At 42.3% G+C, this 16,231-nt stretch overlaps 1 protein-coding gene across 9 annotated transcripts in view; it reads left to right on the top strand.

Moving 5' to 3' along the window:
• The first annotated feature begins 1,297 nt into the window (after positions 1-1,297).
• The window catches only part of CAPRIN2 (caprin family member 2), a 49,499-nt gene continuing 34,565 nt past the window's right edge, over positions 1,298-16,231 (top strand). For 8 of the 9 annotated variants that reach the window (XM_080809944.1, XM_080809945.1, XM_080809946.1 and 5 more), the window contains exons 1-3: positions 1,298-1,499; positions 2,627-2,892; positions 5,056-5,118. In XM_080809944.1, coding sequence (XP_080666070.1) covers positions 2,641-2,892; positions 5,056-5,118 — 315 coding nt within the window. In that variant the 5' untranslated portion in view covers positions 1,298-1,499; positions 2,627-2,640. Of the gene's footprint in view, positions 1,573-2,626; positions 2,893-5,055; positions 5,119-16,231 lie in introns of all 9 variants that reach the window. The other variant, XM_080809943.1, reaches the window with a different exon arrangement.

Consider the following 16,231-nt stretch of genomic DNA (forward strand, 5'->3'; position numbering starts at 1 on the left):
CAAATATATCATGATTAATATGACTGAAATACCATTCTTAATTATTAGTTCAGGCTACAACAGTCATAACCTGTGCTGTAACTTTGTGCCTTCTCATTGATCCAAAAGTGTGTCCTTCACATCTTTTTTAAAACCATGTCCAGTTTTTTGTTTCATGTTCAGCAGCTTCTGTTCTCTCTAGTTACAATGAAACAAATGGACAGTTTAATATTTGTCTTACCCTCAAGGTCACATATGGGATTCAGGGATTCAAAGCCAAAAATGCAACATTCAGGTACATTACTTCAGGAGGGAGTGAAGAGAACACAGATAGTAGTAAGTGGCAAAATACTGTATCAAGAAAATCACGGTAATTTTTGTGTGGGCTTGGCTGACACTTTTTAAACTGAACCACTGTTTCCTTGATTGTATTTTTGATGTTTCTTTCTTCTTTTCTTGCTGGTCTCAGAAAATTTTATCAGAGCCTCAGGGACAGGACCTAAATAAATTCTATGTGGTATAATAGAGGGACACAATTTGGGGCCCAGATGTTGCTGGGTGGTCCCACCCCCTTATCTGTTTGGTATGAGAAACGCCTGTGTATTTCCAGCTTTTTCCGTTAACTTTATGCAACCTTACCAGGATTTTTAATCAGTCTTTTCTCTGAGCGCCAAAAGATCCAAAGCAGCAAATGACATAGCCTAAATAAACATAATCTTATATCGAGGACTGCGCGGAGTCTCATTCCGTTCTTACAGCAGTGCTGATTCGAGGCATTCTGCTCTCACAGGCTGAGTCCTTTCGGAAGAAACAGTGATTTTTTTTTCCCCATTCTACTGCGAAGGATGGAATCTGGGAGGGCAAAGGCACGCCAGCATTTCAAGAATGCGCACCTAAACCCCCAGAGGCTCAAGCTCGTTTCACTGGCAATTCCACGAAGGGCGTGCTGCCCTTTTCCGAAGACCGAAATCACCTGTGCAAGGTGCAAGGTCGCACATCCACTAGTTACCGCATGCAATCAGCAAGGTCGGGCAGGGCTGCTGGGTCTATGGCCGCTTGGCTCTCGGCGACACACCGGGCCCACCGGGGGCCCCCCGCAATCTGCGCAATCGCGGGGAGAACGCGCCCTCTCGCGACCGAGTTCACGCCGCAGCCGGGACTAGAACAAACGCCCTCCCCGGCTGAGCGAAACCCGCGGCGGCGGCGGGGACTGGGGCACCGGAAAGAGGCGGTGCCGGGGCGGCCCGAGGATGCGCGTGCGGGCGGATGGGGGCGGGGCGCGCCTATATAAGCCCCGCGCGGCGGAAAGGGCGGGCCTGGGCGAGAGCGGCTGAGTCGGCGGAGCGCCCGGCGCCGCAGACGCAGCCAGCGAGGACAGGGAGGGGAGAGGGAGGAGGCGGGAGGAGGAGACGCAAGTGCGGGGTGGCGCCGGTCCACCTCCGCAGCTCTCCTGGCTCCCGCCGGCTTTCGAAGGCGGGCCCGGGCTGCGGCAGCGGCAGCGGCCTCGGCGGCCTGCGGAGGTGAAGCCGAGCTGCGGCGGCCTGGGTCGACTCGGCGTGGGGAGGCGGCACCCCCGCCCCCTCCCCGGCCAGGGTGGGCAGAGCTGGGTGGCCGCGGCGGCGGTGAGGTGGAAGGGCGGCTCGGCATCCTCGGGGCGGGGCCGTCGAGGGCAGGTGGCCAGTGCGTTTTCTTCCAGGTCGACCTCCCCAGAGGCACCTGCAGAAGGGGTCCCAGCCTGGTGCCTCGGCGTCCGGAAGGCTGAGGGAAGGGCGGGGGTCGGTGCCCTCGGGGCGCTGAAGTGGCGCCTCGTAGAGGCGACTGTCACGCCGGCCCCTGCGGGGACTGAGGACCAGCGCTGGCCTGCGTGGGGCCTGTCACGCCCTTGGTTTGGGGGTGCTCCGGAAGGGGATGCGCGGGGGTGGGGGGTGTGTGAGGACCACTGACCAGGGCGGTGTAAGGCTCGCGAGGAGGAGCCTTTAAACTGGTGTGGTGTGAATGGTTATGGCTTAGTCCAAACGGAACAGAAAACCAACCCGGGGCCCTTGCAAGTACCTCGCTACAAATGTCCAGTGGTGACGGACTTGCCTTGTAGGCCCCAGAGCAAGTGAAAGGAAGTTAGGGGTCTTGTTCAAGAAGCCACTCTTGAGTTAGTGAATGAGACTTTAAAAGAATTGAGTGTTCGGGATGTTCTCTTAAATGGCGTTCTGATTGGGCTTGGGGCTAGGGGTGAGGGGTAATGTAAAGAGATTTGAAAGGCTGCCTTACGGTTCTAATGGGGAAAACTTATTTTTTGTGTGTCATCATTTGACTCTAGAAATTATTCAGAATGTGGATTGCCCTTACGAGAAAAGAGGAGCTCTGAAGCCATTGCTTGATTAGCAGTTCTTCCTCTGTGGAAAGTTGAATTTCTGGAAACATCCTCTGTATTGTAGATTTTGCCTACGTAAAGGCACTAGTGCCTGGCCTAATCGCCTGAAAAGTAGTGAAATGGAGACACAGTACCTAATGCATAACTGGGTTTTGAGCTCACTTCTGTGGAAAAGAATTTTGAGGGATTGGGTCTAGACTTCACAGGGAAGTTCAAGCTTCTTTGTATTCCTCTGCTCTGAATTTACTTTATATCTGACTTTTTTCCTCCTTTCTTCAGCTTCATCTGTTTCAATGGTGCAACTCTCTTCATCTCCTTTTGGTTACCAGTCACCTTCAGGCCGTTCAGAGGAGGGAAGAGAGGGGAATATGAAGTCAGCCAAGCCTCAAGTGAACCACAGTCAGCATGGGGAAAGCCAGCGGGCCATGAGCCCCTTGCAGTCTGCTCTCAGTTCTGCTGCTTCTCCTTCCCAAGCATATGAGACATATATTGATAATGGACTCATATGCCTTAAACACAAAATTAGAAACATCGAGAAAAAGAAGGTAACTTTCTCCACCTCCCATCCCCATATATGTACTATCTTTAATAAGGGTCAGGGAACTGACGTTTTTGCTTTCTGTCAGGGCTCATAGATACTCTTTCATAAAAGATGTAACTAACCTTGGGATTTAGCTGGCTGAAAACATAAAAGCAGGTTAAATATTAGGTATATTAAACATTTTCTGTTTGATTTTTCAGCATAACTAAATACAGATATTCTTCATAGTAAAATTATGATGTATGCTGCTCTTGAAATACTTGAAGAGCTAGCAACTTGATGTCAGATTAATTCTTTGAGTGTAGTATTAATGTTTCTTTTCATAGATAAGTAATAGCCTGATTTTTTTTTTTAGCTTGTTTTCCCTGTGACTTTCTGCAGCAGTTGATATTGCAGTAGAGCTGCTGCAGTCTTTGGAAGCTTCAGCGATGGTAGCGCCAGAAAATGTTTTAGCACTAGTTTTTGTGTTGCTAGGTGATCCTTCAAGATTGGTAGGTGAAACATTGTAGAAAGCCTTATAAAGAGACTCCTTGTAATCAGTCTAACGTTACAGCAAATGCTGATGTAAAGAATCCAACTCATTGCTTGTTTCCTGAGTCATGTAGCCTGTGAAACAGTACTGCACGTTGCTTTGTTGTGTCATGATTCTCTTTTGCTTATGATAGTAAGGTGAGTGAGTGACTATCTGAACCTGGGAACTCTTACATATTTTTATTCTATGACCTAGTTCAACCTTAGGAAAGTTGCTTTAATGGAGTGTGGAGAGATTAAGTCTAGTTGACGTTTTTTTTCCTTCCCCCACCCCAAGGTAGTGAAGATAGTGAGGAAGGCCAATTACTAATGGTTTCTCTGTAGCCCTAGCTCTCACCAGTTGTCTTTTGAATGCACGCAGTTGCAGTTACGCAGTTGATTGCAAGTGTGATAAGGTGAGCTTGCCTGGGTCAGCACAAATTCCCTGCCACTATGGGAAACTAGTCAAAGCAGGATCTATTCAAAGCAGGATGTGTTGATGGAGACTCATTAATGTCTTCCTCCCCAGGCAGAGAAACTACGTGAATACTAATTCATACTCTCTAGCTTAACTATAGTACTTCTTATTAATTTGAATACTTATCTGGTCAGTACTAATGCTTTCATTTCGAGCTTCTGGGAAAGTACTTTAAAGCTGTAAAGCCAGTATGGGAGGAGCCTAAATATTGCTTTTAGAATACCATAAGTGGCTCGTGTCATTATTATGGGACAATAAATGCCATTTGTCATGTGCTGAAATAATCAAATTTAATATGAAAAATAGCTTTGAGTTAAGGCTATTATAATGCTAGAGAAAATACCTTTTACATTTCTATACTCCATTAAGAAGTTTGCTATTGGAGGGGCGTGGTGGTGCAGTGGGTTGAAGCCTCTGCCTTGGGCTCAGGTCATGATCCCAGGGTCCTGGGATTGAGCCCTGCGTTGGGCTCTCTGCTCAGCGGGGAGACTGCTTCCCGCCCCCCCCCCCCCCCCCCCCGCCTTCTTGTGATCTCTGTCAAATAAGGAAATAAAATCTTAAAAAAAAAAAAAAGTTTGCTATTAGACAAATGCCACATAATTCAACAAGTAACTAATACTTCAAGCATGAGGTTGGAGCAGAATTTCTCAGCTTAAATGCCATCGACATTTTGTGCCAGATAATTTTGTTGGTCGGGGGAGGGGCTATCCTCTGGATTGTAGGATGATTAGCAGCATCCCTGGCTTCTACCCACAAGATGCCAGTAGCACTCTCCACCTCCTTTCCATCCTCCAAGTAGTGAGGACCAAAAATAATCTCTAGACATTTCTGTAGATACCTGAGGGTCAAAATTGTCCCTGATTGAGCACCACTGGGTTAGGGGCATAGGATTGACTAGTTAAGTCCTCTGTGTTAAGTAGTCTGATTATAAATAGGGGCCATGAAGAGAAGAGTTTTGTTATTGCTTAACCTTTTAATTCCAGATTAATGTTGATTGTATTAATATATTTTCTGTGACGAACCTTACCTACAATTGCTACTTGCCTTACATATAGTAAACCATATTTTTACAGATTAATAACTTACTTCAAGAACTTTGTTTTCATTAGAAGCAGTCTGTTATTTCATTCTTCAGAGTTTTATATCAGACTATAATAGATACAAGTTTCTCTTTTGTAGCTCAAACTAGAAGACTATAAGGATCGCCTGAAAAATGGGGAGCAACTTAATCCAGACCAGTTGGTAAGTGGTTTATGATCCTTCAGTCACACTTGCTGGTTTTGTTTTTTGTTATTTGTTTTTTTTTCTGAATAAAACTTTAAATGGGTTTGGTGAGACCAAATATTTGATAAGACCAGTGAAGAAAATCAACTAGATTTTTCAAAAGACTGTTCTTGGGGCGCCTGGGTGGCTCAGTGGGTTAAGCCTCTGCCTTCGGCTCAGGTCATGATCCCAGGGTCCTGGGATCGAGCCTCACATTGGGCTCTCTGCTCAGCAGGGAGCCTGCTTCCCCCTCTCTCTCTGTCTGTTGCTCTGCCTACTTGCGGTCTCTCTCTGTCAAATGAATAAATAAAATATTAAAAAAAAAAAAAAGACTGTTCTTATGAGATCTTACAGACTTCTTTTGCACTAGCAGATGGTATGAATGGGGGTGTGGATTGTTAATTTAAGAGTGAAATGTAGACCATCACTAAGATCACTAAGATCACAAGCCTATAGATTTAAACTTTCGCTGGTGTGGACTGAAGGAGAAGTTGGAGGGAAGACTAATTTTCCACTCTTTACTGATTTATTCTAAAGTGGTCGTCTTTCTGCTGTAAAATGTTAAAGAATATTTATTCTAGCTTGCATAGGTTTTCTCCGTTTGCTTCACCTTAAGCCCTTTTGTGTTTCCTCCCTACTTTTCTAGATTGCCATGTCACCTCTCAGGAGGCATGTTTATCTGATACCTGGCCTTTTTCTTTTTTAAACCTTACTATAAAATATTTGCAACTTTTAAAAATATTGTTTATGGTATACCTGGTAACTGCAAGTTTATCTAATGTTATAAAAGTTTGTGCAATATGGAATTTTTTTAAAAGTGCTTAATTGATGTTTGCCTGTTCATATCTCTTGGCTAAGAAGGGACAAATTTAAGTTATTTGATCTAGTCTGTAGATCTGTTGTCTTCATCTTTTTTAATTAAAATTTTTGGTTGTGTATCACGGATACTGGCATTGAAGGTCTTTTCCCTTGCCATCTTGACTCCTCTTCACTGGCCTAGAATTTTTGTAATGTGGTAAATTATAATTTCGCTGAGGTACAGATTTGAATTGTGTGAGCTCCGAGAATGATGTGCTCACATAGCTGGTGAGAGGACTTAGCTGGACATCCAGCATTTCAACATAGCTTTGTTTTCAAGTAGTAATGGTATGTTCAATAATTTTTAAAGTGATAATACTCTTCTTTGTGTAAATATCCTTGAAGGAAGTGTTCTGTTAGAGTAGTATGTAATTTTTGGGAAGTAGAGGGTTAGGGTTAGGGAAGTAGGTGGTCCTCTTGGTAGCTCTATATGTCAAGGATAAGCTATATTTCTGACTTCCAGCCAGGCAAATTCTGATCTCAGTCTTTTATTACTGTCTTCATAGCTACATGTTGCTTCTCTAGTAGTCACTTTGGTTTTTTTAATAGTACTTTTTTTTTTTTTTTTTTTGGTCAGAGAGAGAGAGAGAGGGAGCAGGCAGGCACAAGCAGGGGGAGAGACTGTCAGAGGGAGAAGCAGACTCCCCGCTGAGCAGGGAGCCTGATGTGGGTCTTAATCCCAGGACCCTGGGATCATGACCGGCGCTGAAGGCAGCTGCTTAACCGACTGAGCCACCCAGGTGTCCCTATAGTATTCGCTTTGAATTCTCGAGTTGAATGCTAATAACTGCCAAATTTACACTGCCAATAGATAAGTCCTCAGATTCCTATGTTCAGTTGCCTATTTGGCATCTCCTGACTTCACCCTGACCTGTTCCTCCTCTAATCTTAGTGATGTTGGTTAATGGCTTGAGGAACTAGAAGGACGGAGTTGGCCAGAAACCTTGGGGAATTTCTCATCTTTCTCCTGATACCACACATGTAGCCTATTAGCAAGGTCAGTTCTACCTTCAAGGTAAATCCAGAAACCGGCCATTTCTCAAATTTCACTTCTGCCATCCGGTCCAAGCCACATCATCTTTCATCTACATTACTGTAATAGCTTCCTCACAGGTTTTTCTATTTCTGCTCTTTCTCTAAGTCTGTTCTCAACATGGTAACTTCAGTAATCCTCTTCAGATGCAAGTCAGTTGGACATTCCTCTGTTCTGGCCGCCATTGGTTCCATGGCATGGTGGCAAAATGTCCTTCCTGTGGCCGACAAAGTCCTATGAAAGATGCTCCCTATTTCCTTTCACGTCTTTATTGTCTTTCTTGTGTCCCTTATTAACTTCATTCCAGCTACACTGGCTTTCTTACTGTTCCTCAAACATCCAGGCACGCTTCTGCTTCAGGGCTTTTGCACATGCCGTTCCTAGTGCCTGGTGTGCTTTTCCCCCAGATGTCTAAATGGCTCAGTTTTCACCTCCTTCACCTTTTTATTTGAAGGTCATCTCTGTAAGGCTTGTCCTGACAACATAATACCTTCATTCCCCCATTCAGACTCATTAGCGCTTTGTTTTTTTAAGATTGTTTATTTATTTGAGAGAGAGAAAATGAGCGTTAGAGTTGGGGGGAGGGACAGAAGGAAAGGGGGAGAGAGACTCAAGCAGACCCTGCACTGTAGTGTAGCGCCTACTCGGGGCTCCATCCCATGACCTTGAGATCATGACCTGACTCAAAATCAGGAGTCAGATGCTTACCTGACTGAGCCACCCAGGCGCCCTGCCCTGCCTTGCTTCTCTGACCAACTGTAAAGTTTATTTTGTTTCTCTTTCTCTGAAAATATAGGTCCATTAAGGTAGAGATTCTGTCTGTTGCTGTTTTCCTAATACTTAGGATAGTTTAGAGCATAAAGTAGACATGTAAAATACTTATTACGTCTAGATTTACTAAATATAAAATGATTGAATGTTAGGTTTTTAGATATAATTAACCATATAGTTTGCAGTACTTTTGAGAACTAATATCTCATACAAGCAATGTATATTTGAGGTAGAAATTTAGAAAATGTGGATAAATGGGAAGAAGAAAAATTTGTAATCTGACTCCTCAGAAAACTACCATCAGTAGTGTAGTATTTAAAAAGTTCTAAGTTTTTGTTTCGTTTTGTTTTTTTGTGTGTGTGAGTAAAGTGATAGAAGTTTATTAAGTGAAGATAGAGAAAAAGCTCTAAGTAAGAGGGGTCCCAACAGGGTTGCCAAATGTGTGCCTTTAGGGTTGGTCTTCTATATAGAAAGCTAACCCAGGAACTTAAAGCCTTTTAACATCTCTATTGGTAACACCTTCAATGGCTTACTTCCTTTTTAAGGGGCTGATTATTCTTTGTTGGTTACAGGTGATTATCATAAAGACACCCACCCACACACCTAAGGCTGGGTGGTCAGATTTGTCCCCTTACCTCTGGATTCGCCACACCTCCATATTTTGGGGTTTCAGTGAGCCTGATCACATAGCCCCCTCTGTATATCTCCCTACCTAGCCTCACCTGTCCCTCGCTGATCCTCTCCCTGAAATAGTAACCTTCACTGCGTGTTAGGCAATGGGACCATGACCCCTCTGGCTGCTTCCTGCTGAAATGGAGCAGTGAGCTGTGTGGCAGTTCCAACATATCTATGGGCCGGTCCAGGAGCTTGTGGTTTGGCTTCAGGGTTTCACGATGAGCAGCAAACAGTATATGCATCAGCACGTGCAAAAGGATGAACATAAAGTATTGGGCTCAGAGTTATGATCACATCCCTTAGATAAGATTACCAATTTCCATTTTTGTCAAATAGATCAGTGGATATCTTGATCTTATTTAATTGATCACAAATTCCTTTATTAACTAAGTTTTAAAGTTGGTAATAATTCACATAGTTCAGAAATTAGGAAATATTTTTTATCTGTTTTTTTTGAAGGTTCTATTTACTTGTGAGTGTGTGTGCAAGCATGAGTAGGAGGGAAGGGTGGAGGGAGAAGCAGACTCACCACTGAGCACAGAGCCAGATGTGGGACTTGATCCTGGGACTCCAGGATCATGATCTGAGCTGAGGGCAGTTGCTTAACTGACTGAGCCACCCAGTTACTGTAACACCTTGTTACTGTATATTGTTATAATTGTCCTATTTTATTGTTGTTAATTTTTACTGTGCTTGATTTATAAATAAACTTCATTGTAGGAATGTATGTATAGGGAAAGAAAAAGTATATGTGAGGTTCAATACTGGAGGGCCTGGGTGGCTTATCAGGCTCTCTGCTCAGCGGGGAGCCTGCTAACCCCCCCCCCCTACTTCTGATCTCTCTGTCAAATAAATAAATAAATAAAATAAAATAAAATAAAATAAAATGTATAAGGTTCAGTACAGTCTGGTTTCAGGCATCTGTTGGGGTCTTGGAACACATCCCCGGTGGATAAGGGGGAACTATTGTAATGATTCCTAGTAGATTATGTATCTTTCCAGACTTTGTCTCTATAAGCAAGCAAATATTCTTTTCCTTGCCTCCTTCTCTTCCTTCATTTTCTATACAATTTAGCTTAGCTATAGATGCTTTGGGGGACTTTATTCTTGCCCTTTCCTTTTTTTTTAATAGACTATTTTTTGAGTGGTTATGGGTTTATAGCAACCCTGAACAGAAATTTAGAGTTACAGCCGCTGATCCCATATGTGTACTGCCTCCTCTGCCATCAACATTCCTTACGAGAGTAGTAACGTATGTTGTAATTGAACTTACATTGACACATCTCAAGTCCATAATTTACGTTAGGGTTTAGCTCATAGTTTTGTACATTCTGTGGGTTTTTGACAAATGTATAATGGCATGTATCCACCATTATAATATTATGTAAAATAGTTTCACTGCTCTAAAAGTTTGCCCTGCTCTGGCTGTTCATCCACTGTTTCCTTTTTTAATACCATGTCAGTGTTTCCATGATACATTGTCTTTAAGGACTGAATTGTTCTCTGAAACTCTCTGAGCCTGGTTCTTTTTCTGAGTGGGAGATTTTTGAAAATATTCTCTATTTCTCTCTCTCTCTCTCTTTTTTTGAAATTGATAAGCTTTTTTCTTTTTTTTGGAGTCACCTTCTCAAAACTTTTCTTTGGAAATCACTTATTTCATCCAGTTTAAAAAATTTTTTTGCACAGTTTGGGGCAAAGTAATTTTTGGTATAAGTCTATGTTACTTTCTGTTTATTTCTAGTTTTGTGTGGTTCTTTTTTAAGTTAGCTAGTTTTTTGTTGTTTTTTTTTTAAGCTGGAGTCTGGATTTAGTTTTTCTCTTCTACTCCTTTTATCTTTCTGCTTTTCTTTGGTTTAGCTTTTGCTTTATTTCCTAACTTTGAATTGAGTGCTCAATTCCTTTGTTTCCTTTTTTCCCCCATTGGCCTGCATTTAAGGCTGGGAATTTTCCTTCAAGCATTGCTTCAGCTATAAGTTGGATACTGTTTTTTCAGTATTATAGGTTAGAAATTTGTAATTTAAATTTGTATTTCTTCTTTAACCCAATATATGTTTTTAATGTTGTAAATAAAGCTGTCTATGATCTGCATGGCTATTATAACATTTTTTGGTAGTAACTTTGAAGTAACCTGTCAAGACTAAGCTAAAGGCTAAAAAGATTTCATTCAGATTTTTAGCATAAACCTAGATTTTTCCTTTGAAACAGTGAGAAGATTGTGGTGGTGGTTTTTTTTTTTTTTTGTAAGGTTTTTTTATTTGACAGAGATCACAAGCAGGCAGAGGCAGGCAGAGAGGAGGAAGCAGGCTCCCGCTGAGCAGAGAGCCCGATGCAGGGCTTGATCCCAGGACCCTGGGATCATGACCTGAGCTGAAGGCAGAGGCTTTAACCCACTGAGCCACCCAGGCGCCCCGAAGACTGTGTTTTTAAGATTTTATTTATTTAAAACCAGGAGAGGGAGCTGACGAGGGCAGCAGCGCTTGAGCAGGGGGGAGGGGCAGAAGCTGACTCCCTGCTGAGCAAGGAGCAGCCTGTGGGTCTCAGTCCCCGACCATAAGATCATGACCTGAGCTGAAGGTCGGGGTTTAACTGACTGAGCCACCCAGGCACCTAGTAAGAAGATCGTCTTTTTTTTTTTTTTTAAAGATTTTATTTATTCATTTGACAGACAGATCACAAGTAGGCAGAGAAGCAGGCAGGGGGCAGTGGGGAGCAGGATCCCTGCGGAGCAGAGAGCGCAATGCGGGGCTTGATCCCAGGACCCTGAGACCATGACCTGAGCCAAAGGCAGAGGCTTAACCCACTGAGCCACCCAGGCGCCCCGAGAAGATCGTCTTAATGAGGTTTTTTAAAGTCCCACTTAACAACTTTAATGTCTATTTTGATTCAGCCTGGATTTGAAATGGGGAACTGAGATTCAAGTGAGTGAGTGAGCAAATAGCAAGGGGCACTTTCAGCTTCATTTAAGTTTTTATTTTTAAAGAATTAGGGTTTGGTACTCCTCTCTAGTTGCTAAACTCTGACCCTGTGTTATATTTACTACATAATGCAAAACTCATTAAATAATATGGAATCTCTTCTGCTTTGTAGTCCCATAGCAACTGGCCTAGTCCAGGCACACCTATGTAGCCTTCCTAATTAATATCCTTGTCTTGAGACCTTCCTTTTCAGTTCACCAGTCCTATTCCCACTAGTGTCCTTCTCTTTTTTTGGTTTTGAAACCAAAGTCTCAGAATATAATACTGTTCAAAAATTTTAAAATTCTGTTTAGAATCTTTAGCATATTTGAGGCTATAATCATGTTCTGAACTTCATTTTATTATTTCAACAATAATACATTAAGTATTTATGCTGGGAGGTTCTGTGCTTAATGTGAGGGTTATAACCTAAGGGGCAAATGTGATCCTTGTCTTCATGGATATAGTGTGCTGGAAAAGAGAGGTGGGGAATAAGTAAATACAAATGTGATGGATGTTAGGGTGAAGTACAGAGTGATAATGGATTATAATGAGGAATCTAACCTAGTTTGGAGAATTGAGGACAGCTTCCTTGAGAAAGAAGTGCTTTAGTTAAGACCTAAAAAATGAATAGGACTTAGCAAATTAAAATGGGGAAGGAGGAAGAGCAGGCTAGGCAGATGCCAGGATGTGTTGAGGGCCTGAGTAGGAAAAGAATATTTTTACAAAGAGCCTTTCTAGGAAACTGGAAAGAAAGACAGTATGGATAGAGTAATGTAGTTAGAGGGGGGAGGCCACATGCACATCTTTGTTTGCCATTTAAAGACTTTGTGCTTTTTCTTAAGGTTATCAGAAATGATATGGATAGGTTTTAAGCAGAGTATGACTACAGATTTATAATTAAAGAAAATAACTTTGTAGCATGAGTAATGGTTTAGAGATGGTAAGTGTGGGTATAAGGAGACCAGATAAAGGTTGACTATAGTCTGGGTCTGAGGCTATAGGTATCTTGCTGGTACCAAGGCAGCAGCAGAGGGGTTTGAGTAAGGTAGCTGGATTTGAGACGTAGAATTAACATAGCTTGGGGACAGGGTGTAGGAGTAGAGGGAAGAGCCAAGAATGGTTTCCAGGTTTCTGGCTCGAACACTTGGATGGATGGCAAAAACCATTTTTTGGGCCTGGAAACGGTGGGGGAGAAGAACACTGGCCTGGAAACACTGGGAGGCTAGGATAAAGAGCTCAATTTTGGACGGTTGATTTTAATGTGCCTGTGAAACATTAAGGGTTGATGTGTAGTATTTAAGATACAGGTCTGAAGCACAGAGGATTTTTTTTTTTTTTTAAGATTTTATTTATTTATGACAGAGACACAGTGAGAGAGGGAACTCAAGCAGGGGGAGTGGGAGGGGGAAGAGCAGGCTTCCCGGTGAGCAGGGCTGGGATCCCCAGGACCCTGGGCTTATGACCTCAGCCGAAGGCAGGCGCTTAACAGCTGAGCCACCCAGGTGCCCTGGAGCAGAGAGTTTAGTCTACAGATTTGTCATCTGTATGGCTGCTAATTAAAACCATGAGAAAAGATGAGACTGTCTTGGGTGAGAATGTAGAAAGGAAAAGAGCCTAGGATTATTGATACTTGATGTTTGAATAATAAAGGCTAAAATACTTCTAGTGAACTTACCTTAGGGGTCAGGCATCATTTTGAGTGATTTATAAATTATGAAATCATTTGAGTTGCCCAACGTCTCTCTGTTGTAGGTCCTGTTTATTTCATAAATGCTAAAAACTGAGGTGATAGAAGATAATGGAAAAATTACTGGTAAATAGCTGGAGAAATGCGAGAAGAATGGAAGTGTAGTGTTATTAAAAACAGATGTTTGTAAAGCCAGAGGATGCCTTCATCTTCAAGTCTTCTGAGAAGTAAACCAAAACAAGATCTGTGGGTTTGAAAGGTGGTATTGACATTGCTGATTTCGGCCAAGACAATTCTGGTAGAATGGTAGAAACAGAGTCCAGGTTGATTAGGGCTGAAGAGGAAATGGACTGTGTAGACGTTTTTGAAATTTTTCTGAGACTGGAAGGAGGTGGTTGCCAAAAAGGCACTTTTTATTTTTCTATTTTAAGCTGGGGGAGACTTGAACTGGTTTAAGCAGTAGGAAAAGAAGGAAAAACTCAAAGATTTTTAAGCGGGAATCACAGAGTAAGATTTCTTATGAAAGCATAATTGAAAAGCATCCAGGGCACATGTAGAAGGATATGTCCTCCAGTAAACAAAGAAAGGGAGGACGAAAGGATGGATCCACATTGGATAATGGAAAGTTGAGGTAGTTCCATCTGATAGTGCTTTTCTTGAATCAAAGTTAATACCATTTGGGATAAATATTGTGGGGGTGGGGGGCGGGGAATGTATTCCCTTCTGGTTTTAACATACCTCTGAGGGATGTATACTGATTGTGTTGTCTGTGCATTCTTGGCTCAGTAGTTGGAACGCTTCTTCATTGTTTTTATTATGAAACATGATCCCAACGAAGTGCTGCATTTAGGTTATATTGCATCATAAAGCAAACATCAGAATGCACCACTCAACTCCAGCAGTATGTTACCAGCACCACTGAAGCTCCTTCCAGTCCTTTATCTTTGCTGTAGGCTGACTCTAAACTCCCCACCACCATTTCCTTGGTTTATTTATTTATTTATTTATTTTTAAAGATTTTATTTATTTATTTGACAGATCAGAAGTAGGCAGAGAGGCAGGCAGAGAGAGAGAGAAGCAGGCTCCCCGCTGAGCAAAGAACCGGATGCGGGACTCGAATCCAGGACCCCGAGATCGTGACCTGAGCCAAAGGCAGAGGCTTAACCCACTGAGCCACCCAGGCACCCCTCCTTGGTTTATTTTAATATTTTAATAGCACTTGTTTGTTGCCCTGAAATCTGTTAGAATTGCTCTCTTCTATCTTTTATTTACTTATTTATTTTTTAAAGAGTTGATTTATTTGACAGAGAGAGAGACAGCGAGAGAGGGGACATGAGCAGGGGGAGTAGGAGAGGGAGAAGCGGGCTTCCCGCTGAGTAAGGAGCCTGATGTGGGACTCGATCCCAGGACCTCGGGACATGACCTGAGCGGAAGGCAGATGCCTAATGACCGAGCCACCCAGGCACCCTCTTGTATCTTTTAATAAATGTTACCTTATTATATGTTCTGCAGTTTGCCTTTTTCATTCATTAAGTTTAGGATTTTTATATTAATGAAAGTAATTAAATTGCTTTACTCAGTAGTAGTTTTGTAAGTAGACGACCTTCTACTTCGAGCAGTCTTAGCACTTGTTACTGAAACACAAGGGCAAGGTTTTTTCAGGTTTTATACCTATCATGGGCTGCAGAGTATGCCCGTAGTTAACTTCATAACGTAAAAATGCCATACTCTTCCAAAATGATTTTACTAATTTGTGCTAATACTGGTAGTATCATAGGAGTTCTTACTGTTCTGTATCTGTAAAGATCAGGGCACCTGGGTGATTCATTTGGTTAAGCATCTGCATTCGGCTCAGGTCATGATCCCAGGGCCCTGGGATGGAGCCTCGGGGGAGGGCGGGTGCTCCCTGCTCAGTGGGGAGTCTGCTCCTCCCTCTCCTCTTGTTCCTCCCCTCTGTTCATGCTCCCTCTCTCTGTCAAATAAATAAAAATCTTAAAAGATTTAGTATTATCAGACTATGTTAAAACAGGTTTTTGGAGTATCATGTACATAAAATTAACCCATTTTAATTGTGTATGTGAATGATTTCTAGTAAATTTGTAGAGTATGCAATTTCATGACAGTCCAGTTTTCAAACACTTCTGTAACCCCTCCAAGTTCCTTTTTGTGTCCTTACTTGCTTTCTAACTCTGTAAGTTTCTTTTCTGGATCTTTCTATAAGATAGTCTTTCCCACATGGTTTCTTTGACTTAGCCTTGTTTTTGAGTTTCACCTTTGGTATAGCATGTATCAGTAATTCGTTTCTTCTTATTGCTGATGAGTGTTCCTTTGAATGGTTATACCACATTTTGTTTATCTGTTTACCATTTGCTGGGTATTTGGATTGTTTTTATTTGGGGCCATCAGGAATATGCTGCTATACAAATTTGCATGTAAGTCTTTATGTGGACAAATGTTTTCATTTCTTTTGGGTAGATAGCTATAAGTGGAATACTGTATTTATGAAGACTTAAAAAAATTTTAAGGATTATTTATTTGACAGAGACACTGTGAGAGAGGGAACACAGGCGGGGAAGGGGAGGGGGAGAAGCAGGCTTCCTGCTGAGCAGGGAGCCCGATGTGGAACTCAGTCCCAGGACCCTGGGACCATGACCTGAGCCGAAGGCAGACACTTAATGACTGAGCCACCCAGGCGCCCTTAAAATATATCTTTTATGTGGCTAGATAATTTCCCTATCTTCTTCTGTTTCATATTATTGTTCTTCCATATAGATTTCAGTTAAAGTCCCATTAAAAAAATCTGCACTTTTTCTAATTACCAACTTTGTTCACCAGTGAAATCTTTTTTTGTTCATCTATGAAGTCTTAAAAAAAACCCTTAAATTTACAGTATTTCTGTTACAGTACTTAGTTTTGTCTGTTACAGGTAATTGTTTACAAATCTTTTCTACCATAGTATAAATTTCTTTTTTTTTCCTTGGGAAACTATTTGAGAGAGAGGGAGAGTGCCTGCATTTGGCAACGGGTAGAGGAAGAGAATCTTCAAGCAGATTCCCTGCTGAGCATGGAGCCCAACATGGGGCTTAATCCCATGACCCATGAGATCATGAC

The sequence above is a fragment of the Martes martes genome (assembly GCF_963455335.1).
Source record: "Martes martes genome assembly, chromosome: 8".
NCBI lineage: Eukaryota > Metazoa > Chordata > Mammalia > Carnivora > Mustelidae > Martes > Martes martes.